General features: G+C 44.5%; 1 protein-coding gene across 2 annotated transcripts in view; it reads left to right on the forward strand.

Moving 5' to 3' along the window:
- Nucleotides 1-25,630, forward strand: part of ZNF609 (zinc finger protein 609) — a 171,004-nt gene that overhangs the window by 9,691 nt on the left and 135,683 nt on the right. Inside the window, exon 2 of one of the 2 annotated variants that reach the window (XM_056128097.1) lies at nucleotides 18,009-18,882. The exons of the other annotated variant lie outside the window; for it this stretch is intronic. Coding sequence (XP_055984072.1) covers nucleotides 18,136-18,882 — 747 coding nt within the window. The 5' untranslated portion in view covers nucleotides 18,009-18,135. The remainder of the gene's footprint in view (nucleotides 1-18,008; nucleotides 18,883-25,630) is intronic. 2 annotated transcript variants of the gene reach the window in all.

The following is a 25,630-nucleotide window of genomic DNA, read 5'->3' on the forward strand; positions in this document are numbered from 1 at the left end:
TACTCCTCAGTTATAAATTCTGAGTCTTGTTGTGAAGCTCAGTATTGATATTCTTTGTTCTGAAACATTCATCTTTGTTTTGATAAGTCTAAGACAGTTTTTGTATGTGTTTTTGCTTAATTTTGAGCCACACCTGCTTTGCTCAGGGCTTATTCCTGGCTCTGGCTCTCACTCAGAGATCACCTCTATCAGGACTCTGGGGACCATATGAGGTGGTGGGTTGGCTGCTTGCAAGGCAAACACTTTAACTGCTGTACTGTGTCTAGCTCCTCTAAAGCAATCTTAAATAATGGTATCAGAAATGGAACTCTAGGAAGAGAAACAGTTTTGCAAAGTTTGTGGGACACATGAATTTGAAAGGAGTATAGAAAAGGTTTTGTTTTGTTTTGTTTTTTTCCCTACTGGGTGTCTGCTTTCAAATGTACCTCCAGCTCATTTCTGAAAGCTTTTTTTATTGTTGGTTTATTTTTGGTCCACACCTGGCTGTGTTCAGGGCTTCCTCCTGGCTCTGCACTCAGGAATCACTCCTGATGGGCTCAGGGACATACCCAGGGGATCAAACCCATGCTAGTTGCATGAAAGGCTAATCCTACCCACTGTACAATTGTTCCAACCCCTGTCTTTTTTTTTTTTTCTTTTTGCCTCTTGTGTTTACTATAGAAGCCACCATCTTTCTTGGGTCAGAGCTTGGCCAGTGCTGCAGTGTTGCTTGTGGTTCTGGGACCCACCAGGAACCACACTTGGTGGTGCTCCAAGAGCCAGGTGCTTCAAGCCTGGGCTTGAACTCAAAGCTTCATCTCCATAGCCCAATAAATTGATTCTTTTTTCTTTCTCCCTGTTTCACCTAATCATGCACTAAATTTGGATCATTCTATATGTCTTGCCATTTTATCAGTATTTCTTCATCGAACTTACGCAGAACCCCATCCATTTATTATTAGATCATCTCACTTTGTGCTCCATACAACAGGCCACTGCAATAACATTACAAGTTTTAGTTATTCATTTGGCTAATGTTTATTGAGCACTTGTGTGCTAAGATCAGATGTGGTCCTTTAAAATCTAGTGGGACTCTGATCAAGTGATGATTGGGTATTAATCTAGTTATGAAGTGCTCTGAGAGAAGATTGACTCGAAGAGTATGAGAGTGGATGTGTGTGAGTGTGGGTGAGCGTGAGAGTATGTAGCAAGTTCTGATCATGTCAGTTCTTTCTCAGAAATTTAAAAACTCCCATTTTCCTACATAGATTAACATTGAAGATTCTCTAGAACCTGACAGACCTCTATCTTTTTTTCATGTTTTACACTTTTGGGGGTTGGGCCTTCAAGCAGTGCTCAGAGCGTGCCTTGCCATCCCTGTCAACAACCCAGCCAGTGGTTCAGCGAGAGCCTAAGTATGCATTGTTTCTTGGCCCCTTGGTGCTACCTTGGTGTGCTGAGAGGGTGTTCACCAGAGCCACACCCAGCAGTGATAAGGTGCCTCCAGGATCACATTTGGCAATGCTGGGTGTGTCTTGTGGTGCCAAGGATTTAACCTTAGTCTGCATGAGCCCTAACCCCCGTACCATCTCCTGTGAGTTTAGTTTACTAATTTGGAGCCACACTGCCATTCTGAGGTCTACTTTCAGCTCTGTGCTGGAGTTTGAACTGGACGTCCTGTTTTAGTTTTTGAGGTCTGGAGGCCCACACCCAGCACTGCTCGGGGATTACTCCTGGCTCTGTGCTCAGGCATCACTCCTGGTAGTGCTCAGGAAACCATCTGGGATGATGCAGATGCAGTTAGTGCAAGGTTAGCTAGTGCAAGGCAAGGCACCCTACCTACCCTATCTCTCAAGCTCCCCTATTTCATTCTTTTAGTAACCTTTTCTTCAACTTAGCCTGCATTTTGGTGTTTACTTTTTGTTGGGGGCATTTCCCTACTCACTGAATGTTGTTTAGGTTTCTCCTGGGCTTGTTGGGTGCTGGGGGCCATGTTCTGGAATCAGCATCCGCATGCAAAGCAGAGTCCTTTGAGCTATCTCCCCAGCCCCTGTCCTGCTTTTTTACTGTCTCAGCTCTTTGATTTTTTTTTTCTGTTGCAGTGTTCCAAATTTGACTCTTCCTTCAATTTAGTAAAATTTTTCTCTTCTCAACACTTAAGTTGAGAATTGATTTTTATCTTGTTCTTTGCTGTTTTTAGTTATTTGTGAACATATTTTTTCCTCCCTTATTCTAAACTCCCTAAGATATCTGTTCTCCATGACTTTTAGTTCATTGCTTTGAATGTTATTTTTGTGCTTGTTTAACACTGGATGATTGAATTGAGTTTTTTTTTTTTTAATAGAAACTTGTGTTTTGTTTTCAGGCCTGCCTTTATGCTTAGATAACAAAGTTGTGCTGGAGTGATGGTACAGTGGATAGGGAGTTTGCCTTGCTTGCGGGCAACCTGGGTTCAGCCCCCTGCATCCCATATGGTCTGAGCACCACCAGAAATTCCTGAGAATAGAGCCAGGAGTAGCTTCTTAGCATCTCTGCTGGGTGTGACCCTCCCCACTCCCCCTCAAACAAAACCAAAGCAGAACTGAATAAAGTAGAAACACATCACACTTTGAAAGCCGTGAGAACTCCGTCAGCCTTGCAGGACACACATTTATACCCTTCACTGCAGCAGCTTCGGGGCCCTCAGACCTGAAGGATGGAAGGATGGGGCAGGCTGTGGGAGCAGAAGGCGGAGCCTTGTAGGTCAGTGGAAGAGGGGGGTAGGTTTCTTCCAAAGAATATAATCAGCATTGAGATCCCTAGTTGGTGCTGATCTCTAGGAGGTCATTTTCCCTTTTTTTTTTTCTTTTTGGATTTGGGTTCCATATCCGTTGCAGGCTACTTCTAGCTCAGTGCTCAGGGAGCACTACTGGAGGTGCTTGGGGCCCCTAGTGATGTCGGTGGACCCTATGGGTGGCTTATGTGAAGCCGAGAGGAGAAAGATGGTCACTTTTTCCCCATCCACCTCTGCCACCAGGGACCCAGGGTTACTGGGTTCTTGTCTCGCCTTGCAGAAAAGAATTTCAGGAGTAGACAAGCAGTGAAGTAAAACAGATTTTATTTGGAGGTTTTGAAGGACAGGAGAGAGAGGGGAAGAGAGAAGGGGGAGGTGGAGAGGGGGAGGGAGAACAAAAAACAAAAAAAAGAAAGACACCCAATGGAGAGTGCAGGGCCTCCCCAAACACAGAAGCCCTGAATGGCCTTTAAGACTGGCTTTTATTTGCATATTCTTAGGGTTGCCTTAGTCTGGAGTTTTCTGACTGGGGGGGGGGGGGGGGGGGTTGATCAGGTATTGTATCAAAGGAGCAGCTTTGAAGTTTCTGGTCCTTTCAAGTCCTTAATTTGTGTGTGTGTGTGTGTGTGTGTGTGTGTGTGTGTGTGTGTGTCTGTCTCTGCTGAAGTTCATCATCTCTGTAGGGGTGGGTCTAGCCTCCTGAAGGTCTGTTACAGACCCCCCCCCCCCACCCCAGGTGGGGGTCTTATCAGGCCTTACTTGCTGTTTTCTACAAGGTCTGTTTTCTGCAAGGTTGGCTTTCACAACTACAGGGCTATTCTCAGGAAATTTTCTGCCATTGCCTCAGGAAGGGGCCTTCCCTATCTGCCTGCCTGCCTGCCTACATCATTAGGACCCTATGAGGTGCTGGGGATCAAACTGGGGGCTGACTGCATGCAGAGCAAGTGCCTTAATTCCTGTGCTGTCTTACCAGCCCACTTTTAGTTTCCCTTGTTTATTTCTTTCATCCCATAATTTATCTGTTGGATTTCTATTGTATATGTGGTCTTGTTATTGCTGCTGAACATCACAGAACAAAATAGACCAAAGAAATCTTAACCACTTGGATCTTTTACTAGGAGATAGAAATAAGCATAATAAATGTGCATTTTCTCTCACCTGCATTAAAACCTGTGTTTACTTTGTCCTTACATTTCTTTAAATAAAACTTCTTAAAAATAAATACTGGCACCAGAGCAATAGTACAGCAGGCAGGGCGTTTGTCTTGTACACAGCCAATTCGGGTTCAATCTCCAGCATCCCATATGGTCCCCCGAGCACCACCAGAGTGATTCCTGAGTGCAGAGCCAGGAGTAACCCCTGAGCATCACTGGGTGTGACCCAAAGAGCCAAATATCTGTCTATCTATTTATCTGTCTATCTATCTATCTATCTATCTATCTATCTATACTGGTAAGAGAGTGATAAATTGTGGGAGAAGACCAGGATACACAGGTTTTGGCTGGGGGTGATAGAAGGGGTACTCTGTATCAGAATAGGCATCTTGTGAATGGTGTGACAGTGTGAAACTGGGGTGCCAGGCACTTCCCCAGGTGGCTGGGCTGGCTGGATGATCTTCTGCCCTGCATGCAGAAAAGGAAAGACAGTGTCTGCCATCATTAAAGCCTCCAGCTGCCATTTTGAGAGGGAAATAGCTCCTGTTCTTTTGGCTGACATTCCTGGGAGTTAATCAGGGTGAAAATTACAGTCATGTCTGGAAGATACCAGTTGTGCATCTAAAAGCCTTGTGGCCAGTTCCCTGAGTGGTAGGATTGTGAGTGCATAGAGAAATGGGTACACTCTATTTTACTCTTCAATTTTAGTATTTATTTATTTATTTTGCTTTTTGGGTCACACCCGACGATGCACAGGGGTTACTCCTGGCTCTGCACTCAGGAATTACTCCTGGCGGTGCTCAGGGGACCATATGGGATGCTGGGAATCGAACCCGGGTCAGCCACATGCACTACCCGCTGTGCTATTACTCCAGCCCTACTCTTCTATTTTAAAGGGAAGAGCATACTATGACCTTCTGGCTTTGTAGCAGGGCCTCAGCAACTTCGCGTGGATACCTGCTTTCATAAGCATTCAAAGAATGTGCACTCTGCTGCCAGTGTAAAACCAAAATTTTTCAGATTTTGGGATTTTTATTTCCTCTTCATACCTACCTTTATTCTGAAAGTCTCAATACCCATTTCAGCATCTGGAGGATGTTCTATACTTAGATGTTCTCTCGCTTGATTATATATTTTCTTACTTACCTGCCCTTTCTCATTCATTCTGCTGCTTCATTATTTTTCCTATTCTCTTTTTTTCTTAGATGTAGCTAATAGAAAACAGAAATTCCTTAGGCCAGGCTACTGTTTTAATAATTGGCTGGAAACTGAAATTCCTATCTAATACACAATAGGGATTATGTCTTCTTTTTGTTTTGTTTTTGTTTTTAGGCTGTATCATCCGGCCTTGCTCAGGGCTTACTCCTGGCTCTGGTCTTAATGGACATTTCTGGCAGGGCTCTGTGGGGACCTTAAATGGTGTGCCAGGGATCAAACCCGGGTCAGCTGCATTCGAGGCAAGCACCCTACCCTTTGTACTATCTCTCTAGCCCGGGGGGGGGGGGGAGGGGGCGGAATATGTCTTATTTATGTCCTTGGTTTAGGTGACTTACAGCTTCTGACTCTCAGTGTGTTAATAGCTGGATGCTCTTTGACATAGTTGAGGTGCACAACAGCTTTGTTTATGCCATTAGGTTGTGCAGTTACTAATATCTGTTTGCTGTTTTCTAAAAATGGACTCTTGTTAACATGCGTGTACGTGTGTGTGTGTGTGTGTGTGTGTGTGTAAGAATAAAGGTTTTTAATGAACTCTGGTCCATGCTATAAATACTCTATTTTAGGCAGTAAAATGTTAAGCTAGCTTTTTTTCATATCAAACTCTGCTAGGGTTTGATATAAATCAAACTTGAAATCATGCATTCTCTCTACAGATGATAATTGTACAGCAACATGTTACTGATTATTGTCAGTTTTATTTTGTTTGGAGGAGTTGGGTGGGGAACACCAGGCATTGCCTGGGGTTTATCCCATTAGTGCTCAGGGGACATAGGGAATTAGGGATTGGATCTGGTCTGCCTCATACAAAGCCCTGCTCAGCCCATTGACTCCCTAACACGAACTTTAAAGGTTAAAGTTGTTCATTCAACTACATGCTTTATTATAGTTTTGGGGCTGCATCCTATAGTATTTTGGATTTACTCCTGGCTCTGTACTTAGGGATTATTCCCAGAAAATTTGGGTTGGTCACGTGCAAGGCAAGCACTCTGCCTGCTGTGCCATCACTCCAGCCCCACTTGGTTTGTTTTATTTTTTTTTTTGGTTTGTTTTTATTTGGCCAGGATGGAACCCAGGCCCCACTATAGCTGAGCTATATAGCTGAGCCATAGTATATCCCCGGGCTGGAGCGATAGCACAGCGGGTAGGGCGTTCGCCTTACAAGCAGCCAACTTGGCCGACCCGAGTTCGATTCCTCCGCCCCTCTCGGAGAGCCTGGCAAGCTACCGAGAGTATTCGATATGCCAAACACAGTAACAACAAAGTCTCCAATGGAGACGTTACTGGGCCCGCTCAAGCAAATCGACGATCAACGGAAGGGCCTTTATAGTATATCCCCGGATTGTTTCTCTTCAGTGGTTGATAGGATATGTTTTCTCTTTGTTTTGGTGCTCAGGGGCTATTCCCAGCTCTACTCTGGGGAGCTCTACTCTGGGGTTCTTCTGGAGGTACTCAGGAGACCATGAGCAGCCCTTTGAGCTCTATCTTACCCTGTTTGTATTTGTCTTTTTGGTTGGGGGGCAACACCTGGCCAAGCTCAGGGGCTATTTCTGGCTCAGTACTTGGGTTGCTCCAAGAAATACTAAGGGGAACATTGACACAGATCGTCAAATCCAGGCCTCAGGCAAGCTTTTCATGTGCTCAGCCCATTGATCCATTTCTCCATGTTTCTATGATTTGTATTAGTTGGTCCATCTAATCATAGTGGAATTAGAAATCATAGCACTGTAGATTTCTCAGATGAGTTTCATAATTTTTATAGGATTGAAATCCCTGCTTAAATATCAATGTCACACATAGAACTAATCAGAAATATGTGACTGAGTTGAAAATGATATTGCTGCAAAATTAGGCCAGAAAGTAATAGTGTGGGGTTTATTTATATATAGATTGCAAAATATTGATAAGAAATGTGATGATGTGATATCAAATGAGACAAACTACCCATTATAGTTGGTAGTTTTAGAACCTACAAGGCAAAATTATAATAATAAGTTGGATTTTATTTTGATTGTTTTGTTTTGGGACCACACCTGGTGGTGCTTGGGAGTTAGTTACTCCTGGTTCCAGGCTTAGGGATCACTCTTGGCGGGCTTGGAGAACAGGTACAGGGGGTGGAACCCTGGAGGATGGAACCTGGGTCAGCTGCATGCTGGGCAGATGATCTGCCAGCTGTGCTAGCTCTCTAGACCCAGTATTTTGACTTTTGCATTCTTCAGTGGAGAAGAACAAAATCTTTTAAGTAGCAATTCTGTTTTGGGCTGTATGTACCTTATGTACCTTATGAAAAGTGGAAAAAAGCTAAAAAAAAAAAACCATTAGAAGTTTAAAGTTATAAAAGCCCTTGAATTAGAAATCCATTCTTTGGGAGAAAAAGCACATATCTTAACATGTAAGACCCTGAGTTTGATCCCTGGGTTGCAGAAAATAAAAATAAAGGAATTTAAAAGTATATCAATCAAGGTTTTGTGGCATAGAAGCTATAAAAAGAGAAGACCATCTTGGTTTTTCCTTTTTTGGCGGGGTGGGGGGACACACACAGTACAGTGCCAGGAGTTTACTGCAGAGAACTGGAGAACTGGGAAGGCGCTTGTTTGCCTTGCATGCAGCTGGCCTGGGTTCTATCCCTGGTATCCTATATAGTTCCCAAGCACTGCAGGGAGTGATTCCTGAGTGCAGAGCCAGGAGTGATTCCTGATCATTGTTTACTGTGGGCTCTGTGCTTCAGGATCACTCCTGTAATGTCATATACAGACACTTTGCAGGGCAAGTGCCTTTTCTTTCTCGCTCCTTGAATGCAACCCTTTTTTAAAAACTAGAAACTTTATTCTGTTTGTTTTGTTTTGGGGTGGTGCTCAGAGATCACTTCTGCCAGTGCAGGGGGACCTTAGAGGATGTCCCACCTGGATGGAACCTGAGTCGTCTTTGTGCAAGGCAGATGCCCTACTGTACTATCACTCCAGCCCCTAGAAACTTCTTTTAGTGGCAAGGAATGTATATTTTTAATTTTTTTGTATTTAAAGAATGTATTTAAGAACGTATCTCATGCTCTACAGCTAACCGAGTGGCTTAAATGTATATTTAGGATTAGGTAGAGGGCTGTTGAGATGATGCCCGTTTTGCTGGTATCATAGTTAGGACCCCTCCAAACATATGCCATCTTCCTCCATCAGGCCTGCTTGGCTGCTGACACTACCACCCCCACCCCTCTCCTGTAGAGTCGGAACTTCACAGCCTGTTGGTCTTGACATCACAGTGAACACACCTGGTGTTACCTTCTTTCTTTTCCATGGCCCACCCAGTTGGAGGCACATATGGTCAAACATGAGCCTGCTGGGGGCACTTTTCCGAGGATCTCTGAATCCTCCTCAGCAACAACATTCTGGGCCCTGAGAAGGTTGGTGAGGTACGGATCTTCTCTTTGCTACCTGGGTGCCTTTAAGCACATCTTTACTTGACCTTTAAAAGCATTGGCTACAGCTTTGGGAGGGGTAGGGTCTTCCCTCTTGGCTCTCAGTGCCATCTTTCTGAGGAGTGGGACGTTTTTAGTAAAATCAGAAAGGTCCATAACTGATGATCATTTAATGTCACCTAAAAATCAGATATAAAGAGGAAAAGATGAATTTGAGAAGCCTACTATTTGGTTTTTGGGCCACACTGGTGCTCAGGACTTGCTCCTGGCTCTGTGTTCAGGGATCACATGATTTGTAATTTGACCATGTTGGGAACTGTACACACCGGGGACTAAACACTGACAGAATATTTAGGAGCAATTAGACAGTACAGTTTTTAAAATGTGTAAACTACCTTGTTAGACTTACTCTGCCCGTTGTGTTCATTCACTCGGTATGGGCCAAAATATTTACTGAGAACAGACTGTGAGTTACACTCTTTTGGGGAGTGAAGAAAGGACTACCAAGCAATATTCAGACCACTCCTAACAATCCAGATGTTTCAATGCTTGGACCTGGCAATGCTTGTGTCCAGTGTGTTGGAGGTGTCACTAGAGCGACACCTGATGATGCCCTTGGGGCCTTCAGGGCTCCCCTTTACCGTTTTGGATGGGGGGAAGGTCTCATATGCTGCTAGCATTGTACTTAGGGTCTGAGCCCATCAAACAATCTTCCAGCTCCCAAACGCTGTAGTTTTGTTTTTGCCAAACTGGAGATCAACTCCCAGGTCTCAAGCATGCAAGGACTGTCCTTTCCTTCTGAACCACATTCCAGGTACCCAAATACTATATATATATATATATGTATATATATATATATATATATATATATATTTTACGGTGCCAGGATTGAATCAAGAGCCCCACACATGCAGTGCAAGTATAATATTGCTGAGCAACATCCCCAGCCCCCAAATGATACTATTTTTTATTTTGTTTTTGGACTACACCTGATTGTGCTCAGGAATCACCCCTGCTGGTTTGAACCCAGATTGACCGATGCAAAACAGGCACCTTGCCCACTGTGCTATTGCTCTGGTCCCAAGAGTCAGCCCTTAAGGACCTTGGAGACCACTGGAAACAATCTGTGTGAATCAGATGTTCACACACATTGGGAAGTAGGCTCTCATAGGGAATGTCAGGTAAAGGTCCTGAGGTAGTAAGCTTGGGAAGAGGTGATGTGAGGCTGAAGAAGTTGCCATCACCTGTAGAGTCCATATAATTTTTTTCCTTCTGATTTTTCCCCCTTTTGGTGTGTGTGGGGGGAGAATAGGGGGCCACACCTGGCGATTCTTGGGGGGGTCACTCCTATTCTGTACTCTGGAATCATTCCTGGAAGGCTCAGGTGATCTTTTGGAATGCTGGGGGTTGAACCTGGGTCAGCTGCATGCAAAGCAAATGCCCTTCCTGCTGTACTATCTCTCTGGCACCGTTTTTTCGCCATAATTTTTTTGGGGGTGGGGTGGGGATGGTGTTTCACTCAGTGAGAGCTAACTATGGGAAAAGAATTAATCTTTTGATTTGTTTGCAGGGGGCGTGGGGCGGGGGTGACACACATGGTCCTGGAAAGGCTACTCTGGCATTCTGCTTTCTACTCAGGAGATGCTCCCAGAGGTGCTCGTGGGGTCATGTGGTCCTGGGCCTCCTGCATGCAAAACACATGCTCAGTCCTTGGAGGTATTCCTCTAGGAAGATTTTTGTGTATATGACTTAGGGAGGGAGATGAGGTCTAGAATATAAAACATTAAAGTAATTCTTTGTATTTCCTGGAAAATACTTAAGTTTTCTTTTTCGTCTTGTGCCTGTGAATTTAACCTGTGTTTCTGAGCTGATATTGAAGTACAGAAAAGTTTATGCCTTAGCACAATTTTGTGTGGAGCATTCCATTTCTTAGCACTCCTAATTCACTGCTCTCTCTCTCTTATTCACATTTTCCCTGAGAAGGCTTTGTTTTGTTTTGGCACTACACTTGGCTATGCTCAGGGGTTCTTCCTGGCTCTGCATTCAGGAATTACTCCTGGTGGTGCTGGAGGGATCCCACAGGGTGCTAGGTATCAAACCAGGGTCAGCCTTTTGCAAGGCAAGCACCCTACCTGCTGTATTCTCTCTCTAGCCCCTTCCCGGAGAATTCCACATCTTTTTCTCTTTATTTAGCTGGGGAAGTTTATCTCAGGATGAGACTTAAATGATAAAGTACTACATATTGTTCCTCAATTATTAGGGAAGAGGGGATAGTGGAGTTTTCTTTCTTGTTTAATTACTTTTCGCCTTCTGCTTTTTGGCCTAATTAAACCTAGAGGCTCTTCAGACCACTTCCACTGAAGGAATCCTTATAGGGTTGGGATTGGATTATTTACATGCTTCAGACTCTGTTTGCCAAGTGTATGCCAGCACAGAGCTCCATCAACAAATAGTAAAGCTCAGACCTGAGCTCTGTTGAGTAACTCTAATGGTAGAGGTGTCATTTGCACGTATGAAATTAATCAGGTCCAGCCCAATAGTCTTTGAGAATAGCAGAGCACTCTATGAGCACCACAAACCTATTCATGAGATGTAGCTCATGAACTAATAGATGCTCTTGATTCTTCTGTTCTTAGATGACGCATGATAATAGATAGGAGCCTTGATGAATTGGTTGTCTTCTCAAGTTGGCACTGTTAATTTTTATCTGATCCTCACTGTCGATTTGAGAGTGTGGTACTTGAGAATATACCATTCCTATGTTACAGTAATCGTAAGAAGGGAGAAACACAGGAAAGCTGATTGTTTTTTGTTAGAGTCCTAGATGGAAATTGAATTGAAGAGTGAGCTTCTCGGTAATGTGGAGCTAGAGAGGGATAATGCCTGTTTTAAAGTGAGGTGAGTCAATTAGTATTGTTTACATGTTCTAGCCTCACCTAAAAGTAGGAATGAAGTGATTTGTGGGTAGTCTAAAAATCAGGGAAAATGGGATAATGTTGTTCAAATTTATCAACTTTGTTGTTTTATTTGATAGTTCCTTGGGCCATCCATCAGTTCCTGAGAAGCTCATAACATCTGAAGAATAGGGGTTGGGGGTAAACAAGGATAAAAGAGATAGTCCAGGTTTTTAAAACCATGATCCTTGAGTGTTGTGCCTTGATTCTGTAGATTTTTGAAGCAATATTTGTTTATCTTGGTCATTGTAGTGCAGAGGTATCTGGGCGCCCATACCTGGCTATTTTCAGGAATCACTCCCAGTAGGTTCCAGGGGGACCCTGTGCGGTGGCAGGGATCAGAGCTGAGTTGGTGGCATGAAAGACAAGCACCCTGTCTGCTGTACTATCTCTCTAGCCCCAAGACTTCTTGATGCTATTTGACTTGAGATCTGGCTAGAGTCACCAGAAATGTGAATTCAGAAATCATCTATTTGGATTCTAAGTTCAGTGAGCCAGTCTACCTCCCACAACACAAAATTTAGTATAACTTCCCCCTCTCCCCTCTTTGTTTGCCAATATAACTTCTGAAAGGATCAACCTAGCCAGGCATATCACTTTCATGTCTGAATGTCTGTGACCTGTCTGGTCTAAAGCAGATTTTACATGCTCACAACTGTGAGGTAGAGCCTATTAAGATTGATTCAGCCTTGCATGTGTGAGACCCTGCATTCACTCTAGAGCATTGCAAAGATTGATCCAAAGCGCATGAGGGGAGGGCAGATGGATTTACAGTGGAAGCGCATTGGACAGCTTGCTACTTAGAATGGATTATCTGTGGCTAGTTGGAATTAAAGCAACCACTTTGAGCTCTCTTAAGAGGAATAATTCTGGCAGAAAGAGGACAGTCCTTATTTATTTGGATAGAAATAGGGTTAAATGTTGCTGCTCATGTCCTCTGGGCAGGGACAGAGACCTCACATGAAGACTCCAGTCTTAGTTTTCTGGAAGAGATGCTCATTCTTGAGATAAGGGAGTGCTGTGATCTAAAGAAAGCTGTGAGTTGCCTGTGCTATGTCCACAAAGCTAAAACCAGTGTTGGACCTGAGACTCTGAGAGAACTGGAATTCAGTTTTCTATTGTTATAGATATAGGAAATGGGGAGTGATTGTCATGAGTTTTTTTCCAGTTCCTTAGCGGAATTCACACAGAGAAAGGTTCCTTGGTGACCGGGTGTAGTATAGCACAAATGGCAGAGCCAGGTATTTCCAGAGCTGAGGAGTAAGGAAGTGAGTACAGCTAGAGGATGAAAGAAGAGGGGAAATGCTACATCTTGAAGTTCCAAGTGCTTTGTGGTTTCTGTAGGCTATTGGTTCTCCTGATTCTGCACTTCCTCTGCTGTGGAAGCAGGCGGTCACTGCTTTTCATTACGAGCTAGCATGTTACTTACCCTCCCTCCCTCCTGGGGTTAAATATCTCTGCAATGTTCTGCCAGAAATTTGATTATTAGCTATATAAAGCTAGGGATACTGTAGGGAGCCGATGAGAAGTGGTTTGGCTGCTGCAGCCAGTCTGATGAGTCCTTGGCAGTTTCATAGTGTATTGTTGGAAATATACCACCACAGTTCCTAGGAAGCCTGTTGGTTTAGGAGAGCTGAATTTCTGAATTCTCTGGCCTCGAGCAGTTTCTTAGACCCTTTCTGTTAGGAAATGACTTCTTGCTCTTTTTGTTTTGTTTGGGGAACACACCCAAGTGGCGCTCTGGGCTTATCCTGCCTTTGTTCTCAAGGATGACTCCTGCCTATCCCCAGGTTAGCCCTGGATAAGGACAGTGTCCTAACCACTGTACTGTCTCTCCAGTCTTGTGTCAGTTTTAAATATGATGTGTGTGCTATTATATAGTAAAACTTTTTTGTTGCTGTTTTTTTGGCTTCATCTAGCAATGCTCAGGGATTACTCTTGAGCACTGGAAGTAACCCCCTCCCAACACTGCTGGATCCAACACCCCTTCCTCATCCCCCCAAAAAAAACAAACTCAAATGAAATCTTTCATAAATCTTGGCTTCACTTGGGTCCCTGAGCATAGAGACAGGAGTAGCTGAACACTGCAGGTGGTGTGGCCCAAACACAACCCCCTGTCCCCTGCCTTTTTTTTTTTTTTTTTTTTTTTTTTGCTTTTTTGGGTCACACCCGGCAATGCACAGGGGTTACTCCTGGCTCTGCACTCAGGAGTTACTCCTGGCGGGTGCTCAGGGGGCCATATGGGATGCTGGGAATCAAACCCGGGTCGGCCGCGTGCAAGGCAAACACCCTACCCGCTGTGCTATCTCTCCAGCCCCTCCCCTGCCAATTTTTAATTTTTATTTAATTTTATTTTTATTAGTGAAATACCATGAGGTACAGTTGTAGACATACAAACTTTTGTGCTTGAGTTTCAGTTATACAATGATCGAGTACCCATCCCTTCACCAGTGTCCATTCTCCACCACCAATGAACCTGGTGGTCCTCCCACCCCCAACCCCATCCCCCAATTTTTAATTTTTAAATAAAATAAAATCCTGTACGTTCTTTATTCTCTTGTAACATTTAGTATTCAGAGTAGTCTGAAATTACCCTAATTTTTGTCTTGAGTACTTAAAATTTTTGCAGTAATGTGTTCAGGTTGACCTTTTATTTTTGGTCTTTCTACCATATCCAACAGTGTCAGGTGCAATTCCTGGTTCTGTGCTCAGGAGTGATCTCTGGCCATATTCGGGGGATCATACGGTGCCAGGACTTGAACCAGTGATGTGGCCAGACACTGCAGCCACTTGGCCCGCAGATTTGACTTTTTAAATTGATTTCACTGAATTAAAAAAAAGTCAACTTTTGTAATCCACATAAAAGATCTTTTTCAGCTGATGATGGTGTTCATTATCTCTTTATTGGAAACCTTCCCCGCCCCACCCCCCACTGATGTAGGCTTTTCAGCTTTTCCTTTCAGTTTTATTAAATGCTTTAATCTCTCAGTTTTCCTTGTTTCTTTGTGCTTTTTCATCTGCATCCTGGAAAAATATCTCAGGTTTTCTTGTGACTGATTCTTGTGTTTAATGACTCATTTCCCCATGTCACTTCTCTGTTTTTCTGATGTCTGTGTAAATTTTAATTAATTTTTAGTTTCTCGCATCTTTTTTTCTTTCCAATGACAATTCTTTTGTCCTAAGAAATCTTGTAGGTTTTTTTTTTTTAGATAAGGTTTCTATCTTAGAAACTAAGGCTTCTGTATTACCATTCCAGCCTATTATAAACTTCATCTTCTTTTTGTTTTTATTTTGGGCCATAACTGGTGTTCTTCAGGGGTTCCTCCTGGTTCAGTGTTCTGGGGTTACGCCTGGTGGTGTTGAAGATCTAACCCCAGGTCTTCTGCATCCACATCATGGGCTTATCCACAACTTTGTCTCTGACCCCCTCTTGTTATTCAGTTGGGAGTGGTGTTTCAGGAAGTGCTTTGTTGAACGCCCTCCTAATATCCTCAACTTGATCACTTGATCACTTGATTTCCCATTACTCATCGATTTGCAGGTGCGAGTAACATCTCCATTCGTCCCTGTCATGTGCTAGTAGTGTAGCCCAATGGCGTCTGTTCATTCTAGGAACATGAAGAGCCTCAAACCTGATTGTTCACTCAACACAGCCTGAAATTTAATGCAGGATCTTCAGGGTAACACTCAGCAGTGCTGGGGCCTCTTGAGCTGCACAGAGTCTGTTTTGTTTTTCGGAGTGGGGGAGGGCACACCTGGCTTAGGGCTTAATTTTGACTCTGCACTGGGATCACTCCTGATGGGCTCTGGGGACCACGTGTGTGTGATAGATTGAACTCAGATCAGTGGCATACAAGGCAAGTGCCCTACCCACTGTACTGTCTCTCTGGCCCCTGCACCCACAGATTCTTGAGGACCAGGTGGTACCAAGGATCAAACCCGTGTAGCCTGCTTGCAAAGCATGTGCCTTAACTCCTGTACTATATCTTTCTGCCCACGCTCCCCACCATCAACTTACTGAGATCTCTTTCTACTGAAATATTTCCTGTGTCCACCTCCAGAGTTTCTGTTTTGTTAACTCTTTAAAGAAAAAGGGGCTAGAGACATATGACAGCAGTTAGGGTGCTTTCCTTGTACACAGCTGACCTGGGTTCCATCCTCAGCACCCCATGATTCCCCAAGCACCACAGAATAATTCCTGAGTGTAGAGCCAGGAGCAGGCCCTGAGCTTTGATGGGTGTGGTCCCAAAGTAAAAGTTTTGGGTGAGTCTCCTCTCGCCCCATTCATACACACAATAATACTATTTTCAGTACTAGGTTCCTCTGTCGTATTTACTGTCTTATTCACTGCTTATTTCCAGCATGTAGTATAGTGCCTATCACATAGCAGGCATTTTTTTGTTTTTTGTATTTTGGATCACACCCGGCAATGCAGAGATTACTCCTGGCTCTGCACTCAGGAATCACTCCTGGCGGTGCTCAGGAGACCATATGGGATGCTGGGAATTGAACCCGGGTTGGTCGTGTGCAAGGCAAATGCCCTACCTGCTGTGCTATCGCTCCAGACCCCCAGCAGGCAATTTTTTAAAAAAATAGTGAGCTCATTTATACTATACTAGTTCATGAAAACCAGTCTTCTTGTGCAGTATTGAGAATTTTAAACATTTTATTATTTTTTTCCCCTTAGAATCCTAGGTTCTTTCCAACGGAATCATTTCTCTAACTCTTCAGGGATTGTTTCCTTTACCTCATGAGTAATGAGTAGCGTTTTTTTTCTTTTTACCCTGGGGTGAGGGGTGTCTAGTCCAGTATTGCTCAGGAGTGACCCCTGGTGGTATTCAGGGGACCACGTGGTGCTGGGAATTCAAACCAGGGTCAAGTGCCTTAATTAACCTCTGTGCTCTCTCTAGCCATGAGCATTTTTCATAGCTCCTACATTATGCCTCACACACTCTCTGTTCATCCGTTCATCCCTATGAAGTAAGAGCTCTGTAGTCCTTATGGCATCAGTATGTGGTTGCTGTTGGCATTAGCTCTAATTTGAATGAGGATGTGTTTTCTCATAGCTACAGCTAAATCTACTGACATACTTGGGCCTGCTCCAGACCATAGGTCAGTTCTTACTGAAATCCCCATTGGTGGTTGTCATTCACTTGATACATCTTTGCTGTCCTTGGATGACAACCTCTTTTATTCTGTATCTTGGTTCTTTGAAAGAGACACAGTTTTGAGTGTCAGAAATTATTTTTTGTCTTTGTTCTATTTGTAAAAGTCCACTTGTAAGATTCATTGCACCGCCACTAATTTTCTTTTTCTCCTTTCTTTTGAGGATTACATTTAAATGGATAGAAAGGTTATGGGCCCTTGCCAGGTTTGTGTTGTATGACAGGTTTTCTAGATGGTATAGTCTCATGAATCAGGAGACCAGAGAGGAAGAAATTATCTTTCCTGTCACCTCCCTTTCATTCAGACAACTTGAGACCCTGATCTTTAGTGATAAATTGCCATCAACCTTACATATGAATATAAAAAAATGATCCCACATTCTGGCAGTAGTGTGTGTGTGTGTGTGTGTAGGGGGGTATGACACCGTGACACCTGGTAATGCTCAGGGGTTACTCTTGACTCTGTACTCAGGAATTATTCTTAGCGGTGGTATGGGGACCATATGGGATGCTGGGGATCGAACATGGGTTGGCCATGTGCAAAGCCTTACCTGCTGTACATCATTCCAGCCTCTCTGGTAGTGGTTTTATACTGTTCATTTATTGATTTTTTTTTCTCTTTTTCTGTGTCTTCTTAAAAGACCTCACTTGAATTCCATTTATTTTTTCATACTTTGAATCCTAGAGTTTAATAAAACTCATTTTCTTCTCTAAGCTGACTTTGAGTTCCTCTGAGGGTTATTTCTTTTTAAAAATTTATCTCTATGCTGAAGTTGCAATTTTCCCAGTTCTTGTTTATTTTTGTTTTTTTTTTCCTGTTATACACAATAAGACTCCTTCCTCCATCCCCCAATCCCTAAGTAGAGATGACACCAAATCTATATGATTTTCGGTTGGGTCAGGCTTGTTAGTGGATGGCTTTTCATGCTTTCCGTAGACCATGCTCTGAGTTCAGGAAGAAACCAGGAGAAACGGGGGTGCAAGTAAAATTGTTCTAGAGTTTGAATCTGTGATATGCCAGGGTGTGTACTGAGGGAGAGTTACCAACTGGCAGTGGCAATAGACATGAGTCTCTCGGGAATGGGGAACTAACTCTAGAGGCTTCCTGGTTAAGGCTTGCCACAGAATCTCTGGGTGATTGGAAATTGTGTTCTTTCCCCTAGGGACATGGAGTGGGAATTCACTTTTCCTTAGGTCCAGTATGACTGAGTTAGAAATACAGTCGAGCCAATTTATCTTGTCTTTTGTGATGTGCTAGCTGCCTAAGGAAGAGACTGTTTCATGTGGGAGTTTATTTCAGGCTGTCTCCTTGCCTGTGTTGTTTCTTTAACAGCTTTTTGCATTTTCTTTTTCCAGCAATGATGTGGTCCACTGGGCATGTACTGACCACTGTGGCAGGTCTGAGCACATAGCTGAAGCTGAAAATAGGAAAGCTGGGGGCAAGGAAGAGCCTTGAATCTTGAGGTGGGACGTTGACTCTAAGATGTCCTTGAGCAGTGGAGCCTCCGGAGGGAAAGGAGTGGATGCGAACCCGGTTGAGACATACGACAGTGGGGATGAATGGGACATTGGAGTAGGGAACCTCATCATTGACCTGGACGCCGATCTGGAGAAGGACCAACAGAAACTGGAAATGTCAGGCTCAAAGGAGGTGGGGATCCCGGCTCCCAATGCCGTGGCCACACTACCCGACAACATCAAGTTTGTGACCCCAGTGCCAGGTCCTCAAGGGAAGGAAGGCAAATCCAAATCCAAAAGGAGTAAGAGTGGCAAGGACACTAGCAAGCCCACTCTGGGGACTTCCCTGTTCACGCCCAGTGAGGGAGCAGCTAGCAAGAAAGAGGTGCAGGGACGCTCGGGAGACGGTGCCAATGCAGGAAGCCTGGTTGCTGCTATTGCTCCCAAGGGCTCAGAGAAGGTGGCTAAGGCATCCCGCAGTGTAGCTGGCTCCAAAAAGGAGAAGGAGAACAGCTCATCTAAGAGCAAGAAGGAGAGAAGCGAAGGAGTGGGAACTTGCACAGAAAAGGATCCTGGGGTCCTCCAGCCAGTGCCCCTGGGAGGACGGGGTGGGCAGTATGACGGAAGTACCGGGGTGGACACGGGAGCTGTGGAGCCTCTCGGGAGTATAGCTCTTGAGCCTGGGGCCGCACTCAACCCTTTGGGAACTAAGCCGGAGCCTGAGGAAGGGGAGAATGAGTGTCGCCTGCTAAAGAAAGTCAAGTCTGAAAAGGTAAGAGGTGGCCTGCTCTGGCTGCCTGCTGACAGTCGGATCTGCTGGGACTGACTGCCAAATGCTCTGTGTACTTTGTGGGAAGATTATTAATTAGCGTGTGGGTACTGACCAAATTCCAAGGTGAGAGCAGCTGGTAATGAGGATGTGGTTTTCTTCCAAATTAGGGAATTCCTACTCATTAACAGGCTGGACATTTTACAACAGAATATTGTTGGGAGCAGTTACTTGTTCAATTCTGTTTTCCATGGGTTGAGTGGAGAACCTCCCACCTTATCCAGTTCCACTTCACCCACTTAGTCCCTCAAACCTTGATGTGGTGGTTCTCAACCTGACTGACATTTTGTACTGAAAGTCATTGATAAATTCTATAATACTCAGCTTTAGCTTGAATGCTGTTCTCCGGAGAATGATAATGCTGTTAAGTCTCAAAGGGAAAAGAGTTAAAATTTTTCATGGCATGGTACCCACCAAGTGTTCTGCTGGTGACTACTGAAAAACAAAGGTTATCGTTTGCGAGAGATAAAGTCACAAAAGGTGCTCGCTCTACCACGGATTCTTTCATTAGTCAGCACTTGGGAGCTAGTATTGCAGCTGTGAAAGCTTCATTGTCAAAGATTCATTGACCTCTAACGGGGTGGCTGTTGGGAGGTATCTCCCTTGACAACTGGGAATCAAGGTCTGGGACTGGTTTCATAGCTGCCACGCAGTGTAATGACAGCCTCACCTTCTGCTCCTCCTAGGACTGTGCCTCAGCCCCTCTGTAGAGGGGACTTCCTCCTCTGGGAAGAAGAGTTTAGTCCAGAAAATGGAGTATGCAGGGCTAACATTACATGGGCATGAGTCTGGGGTCAGCTCAGCCTTTGGCAGCTTCCAGTTTCCTGCCAGGCAGCTCACCTGGTAATGAGTTGTTCCTTGGCTCTTGATTTTCTGCTCCTCGTTCTGCACACCTTGTGCTTTGAGCTGATCCCAGCAGATGCCCCATAAATTGATTTCCCTGTAATTACATCAGCTGCAACAGGGAATACCTATCTCCCTGTGTACGTGTTAATAAATAGGAAGGCTGCATGTGTGCGTCTGCATGGTGATGCCCTCTCATTGATCGCATAGGGGCTGGTTTCTACCAGTTATTTCTTTACTATTGGTATTTTGATCTTAGCCTCTGGCACATTTGGGGATATTAGCAACATCTGGGTGCCTCTGGTAACAGGGCTTTGAATTTTCTTACACTAATTACATGAGTTCATTCCCTTTTACTGCTGGCAGCTGCCCTTGAGACTGCCTGTGTGCAAGTGCAGATGCCTTAGTCCACCTCAGCAGAGTGGAATTCCAGCTGCCTACTGGTTTAGCTCATCTGGTGCTGTCTGGGGTTGGCCATTTTCTCCTTGGTGCAAATGGATAACATTGTTTCAAAGAGGTCTGGGAGTGGGAGAGTCTTGCTTCTGTTCAGGTCCATTAACACCATTCCCTACACCTAGCTTCAGGAAATTCTTAACATAAATTCATGTTGATAATTATTGTTCTTCCTGTGCAGAAGTGGCCACTTCTGAGAGTGACCTTTGTTTTCCTGTTTAGGATTCTTGATTCATGTTGCAATCTCCTAAACCCAGTGGAAATCTGTGGGTGAAAGGATTAATGATGCTTAACCTCATCTTGGATTTGTCTTAATTAGCCATGGTAATTCCCAAAAGAGAAACAAATGGAACCCATGTTCTCTTACATGTCCAGGGACTGGTGGGTGACCGTCCTTAGATTATCACTGAATGGAAGGATACAGTGCATTTAGCTAAGGAAGCACTGTGGTGCCAATGCTCCAGCATATTATAGCTGTAAACCTTGTGTCTCAAGGAGACTGAGACAGGGCAGTTGAACAGGACAGAAATGGGTAGAGAATATACTTCTGTTTGGGGAAGAAAGCATTACTGGGACGTTGTCTGCTCCCTTCCCTGTATAGCTGTTCTGATCCCCTGGTTTCTTACACACTGGGTTGTGGTGCATATAGGATATTAACATGCACTGGAGGTTGCACTCTGGGTTGCTGTGCATTGAAGATCACACTTATGGTGCTGGGGTCACCGAGAGCAGTGTGGTGAGGATGGCCCCCTGTATGTGAGTGTGATGCTTGTGTAGAACCCGCAGCTTCATACCGGTAAGCTGAAGCTCTGCAGTCAAGTTCTCCCCAGGCTCCTGGGAAGGATTTTTATTTTTAATTCTTTTAACTTTTTAAGAAAACTTGTTTCCCCGCCCCTCTCCCATTGTCATTGTTGTTCTAATTGTGGTTGCTGCAGTGACGCCCATGTGCCTGACGGTACTCCCTGCAGTTCTCCCCAGGGCCTCTCATCAAGTTCTGGTGTTTGGCCAGGGTTGGCACTGCTAATTGTGATGCTTGCCAGGGTTCACATTCCTTTTTGTGGTGCTTGCCTACACCTGACTGTGGTTGGAAATCTCTTTAGACACCAGAGATCACAGATAATCAAGCTGCTAGGCTTAACAACAGAGGTCTCGGGATTGTGCTGTGTGCATGTGTGACGCCAGGGGGTTGAACGCTTGACCATATACTTACAAGGCAGGCACTCAACCACAGCACTATTCAGCACTATTCACAAAGGTATTTTTAGGTTTTTTGGCCCACACCCAGCGATGTTCAGGCTTACTCTTGGCTCTGCGCTCAGGGATCACTTCTGGTGGGGGCTGAGGGAAACATATGTGTGCTAGTTATCAAACTCAGGTTGGCCACATAAAAGAATGTTTAGGAGCAGAAAATTTGCTGTGTAGTTTGATGTTACTATTAACAAAAAACCTTCCTTAATGCCTTTTATTTTTCCCACAACCTTTTTGGAACAGTTTGTTCCCCAACCTTTTTTTGAAACAGTTTGTTCTAGGGGTGCCTCTCCACAAACCTTTTTCCATTGAAATTAATTTAAATGTTTGTGTGTGTGTGTTTAGTTCACAATATTTGATTACATTTAATATTCAAACATCAATCCCACCACAGTTGTACCTTCCCACCACCATATTTCAGATGTTTCCATCCCAATCCCCAATCCTGCCCCAAAGCAGAACTGAAATAATATATTCTGTATTGTTTGTTATGAAAATCTGCTGAGAATGCTAGAAAAAAGTATCCTTAGAGGAAGGAGTGTGAGGATTGTTATATTTCACTCATGGCCACTAAGCCCTTCTATAAGAGATCATTAACATGTTAAAGGTTGAGCCTTGTGTGTTATATATATATATAGCACAGCGGTAGTGCGTTCGCCTTACATGCGGCCAACATGGCCGACCCGAGTTCGATTCCTCCGCCCCTCTCGGAGAGCCCGGCAAGCTACCGAGAGTATTCGATATGCCAGACACAGTAACAACAAAGTCTCCAATGGAGACGTTACTGGGCCCGCTCGAGCAAATCGACGATCAACGGGAGGGCCTTTACCTTTACCTTTACCTTTATATATCTGTTTAAAAAATGTATATTTCCCTCTAAGATTGGTTGCCTCCTATTTTGAATCCTGTCATTTGTGGTGCAGTAATCCTGGAATATGGGTAGAGTATTTGGTTTGAAGTATTGCGCGGCTGCAAATGCAGCCGTGTAGTCCAGGAATAGATGCACTTGTGGGTGAGGCTTGGCCCTGAGGGTGTGGAGAGCAGCTGTGAGTGTGGCAGTTGAGTTATGGAAGTTTTCCAGGGCTGCGAGGGGTCTCACCCACCCCGCCTCCGGGGGGTGCCCTGAGTGAACCTGTTTGTGCGCTTTTAAGAAATGAAAACACTATGCAAGGAGAGATTTCTAGCATGGAGATAGGAAAGGAGTTTGGGTGAAAGGATAGGGATAGTGTGAAGAAGCAGCTTTTAAGAAAAATGAGCAAAGGTGGGAAGTATTTGGTGTTTGGTCAGTGTTTGATGATTAGTATGAGAGCTATAAGTTGTTTTGAAAACACCATTTAAGTTATTCCATGTTAAGGTCTTGATATAATTTAATTGGTTTGGAATGTTTCTTCCATATGGGACAAGTAGCAGAACCCAAATAGCAAAACATGTTACAATTATAGTGCAGGAATCACATACTTTTATTGTATTTATTTTTGCCATGCTGAGAACCTAACCTATGGACTCACACATGTAAGTCAAGTGATTTACCACTGAGTCACACTCTAGACCCCTAGGAATTATATATTCTGGACTAGGAACTTGCCTTTTGTTGTTTATTTTGCTTGTTTGGGGGCACACCTAATAGTGTTCAGGTCTTACTCCTGCTTCTGCACTCGGGAATCACTCCTTTTGAGCTTAGGGGATCGAATCTAGATCTGCCATGAAATGCCCTATCTGCTGTATCATCACTCTGACCCTGAATTAGGAACTTCTTAATGCAGGAAGACTCAGAACTTGGAAAGATTCTTGGTTAGAGTTCTTGCCATCCCTCTTAAGAATAAAATAACTAAGGATATAATTGTCCTATTCTACTGCTTGCTGTAGGGAGACGTTGACTTTTCAGAGTCTTTTACCTCAGAATCCCCTTCACTAAGATAGGTATTTGAAACTGGAGGAAGTTTCTGCCAGCCAGGCACATGTCTTTAATGGGGCTCCAGTGTTGCTGCTCTGGTTCCATATTGTTGCTGAGGATTCCTACCTGATGCGTCCTGCCAGCTGGAGAAATGGAGAGAACGTTGCAGAATAAACTACAGAATAAACATCAGAGCCTCTGTCACTTGCTTGTACCCTTGCCTTTGCTTTGATTAATAGTGCTGCAGGTGGGAAAAGTGACACCCCCCACCCCACCCCACCCCAAATAAAGCCCACGACTAATGGTACTGGTCACCTGATTCCTGGCTCTCAGGCCAGTTCTGTTGCAGATGATATGGTTGGAGTGGGATGTGGGGGAGGTAGCCTCAAGAAAAGTGTGTTGCAGGGCTGGAGAAGTTATACTTGCCTTGCATGCGCTGGACCCACTTTCGCTTCCTGGCACCACATAGGGGTCCCTGGGCAGAGCCAGGAGTGATTCCTGACATACTCTCTCACCCACATGGAAGGAAAAGAAGAAGAATGCACTCTACCTTGGTCACCCCATGAAATACCTGGCAGGGGTTAGGATTATTGTCTGGCTTTGCCTTAAACCCACTTGATCTGTGTAGTGAGGGAACAGGTCCCCACCATGCATTTCTTGGGGAGCTGTGGGCTCAGGCTAGAGCAAGGAGTTCTTTTGCAGAAAAAGGGAAGTGAGCCCTAACCTCTACCCAGGTTTTCCCTCACAGAAAAGAAATTTAGGAGGAGACAAAACAACAAAGTAAAATAGCTTAGGGAAGTATTTGGGGGACTCATTCCACACAGAGCACGCTTCTCCAGAGGGGTAAAAGCTGAGGAACATAACCTCAAATTGAGATGTGGGTGGATTTCACAGGGGGACTTAATACCCTTGCTAAGATGCTTTTATAGGGGCCACAGAGGTGGTACAGGGGTAAGGCACGTGCCTTTTACACATTTGGTCCTGATTAGATTCCCCAAGCCCCACCTGGAGTGATTCTGAGCACAACCAGGTGTGTGACCTCAAAACAACCAATTGGTTTTATATTGGGACTTTTCCCAAATTCTTCCTGCCTGTTAGGGCATTAACTAGGAAAAGAACCTGGGATTCTTGACACACCAATGGTGTGCCTCCTTTTTTCCATTTTCAAAGAGCTCAGGATTTGCATCCCAAAGGGATGTGGCCTTCATGCCTGTTGGGCTACTTTGGGACTGGTGACAAGCTAGCTGCTGCCCCTCCCACCTGTCTGCCTCAAGCAGAGGTTAAGTGGAGGAGTGAGGGCACCTATGTGACTGTCCCAGACTTCATGCTTGGATTAGCCACCCTGCCAGGCAAGGAAAGAAATTAATCTCTATGCCAGGGATCTGATGTGTGGGCTTTTTGTTTTGTTTTGTTTTGTTTTGTTTTGGAGCCACACCTGGTGATGCTCAGGGGTTACTCCTGGCTCAGCGCGCAGGAGTCATTCCTGGCGTTGCTCAGGGGACTGTATGGGATGCTGGGGATTGAACCTGGGTCGGCCCTGTGCTCTGCTCACTATACTAGTACTCTGGCCCGGACGTATGTTTTCTTTTCTTTGTTGATGTGTGTTGTTACACCTCTGCCAGGCCTGAAATCAGAGGTTTAAAATGATTGAGTGATTTTAAATGATCTTCGTGATTTTTTAATTATGTAAAGAAACCTGGAACCAAAAGACCTGGAAGGGAAGCTCTCATCTCCTTTTGCTGCTGCTTTTGATCATGTCAGGCAGGAACTCTGTCCCCTCCTTGCCTCCTGACATCTACACATACTCTTCCAAGCTCTTCTAGTGGGTACAGAGGGAACGATAAAGTGCCCTTGCAGCTCTTGCGCCTTCTCATCTCATCATGCTTGTGTATTCTGCCTGTGTCCTAGGAGCATCTCCATTTGCCCTGGTTTTGTTTTCCTGTCTGACTTGATGCCTTCCAGCCCCCTTGTCTTACCAAGGTCATGTCTCTGTTCCTTCTGATCTGAGACTTGCTCTTTTCACACCTTCCACTGAGCAAGCTGTTTAGCCTCAGCTATTGGTGGGAAGCAGTCAGCCTTGCTTCCTGCAGCCAAAAACCCTTAGGCATTTTTCTTTCAAAAGATTAAAAAATTGATAGGTCTGTGAGACAGAATGCTCTAACTACCATGGAGCCTGAGCTTAATTTATTTTTTTCTTTATAGCTCTGTTTTCCATCTGGATGTTGTAATTCAAGGAGGGTCCAGAGAAAGATG

Source organism: Sorex fumeus, unplaced genomic scaffold, assembly GCF_029834395.1.
Source record: "Sorex fumeus unplaced genomic scaffold, SorFum_2.1 ptg000063l, whole genome shotgun sequence".
Classification (NCBI taxonomy): domain Eukaryota; kingdom Metazoa; phylum Chordata; class Mammalia; order Eulipotyphla; family Soricidae; genus Sorex; species Sorex fumeus.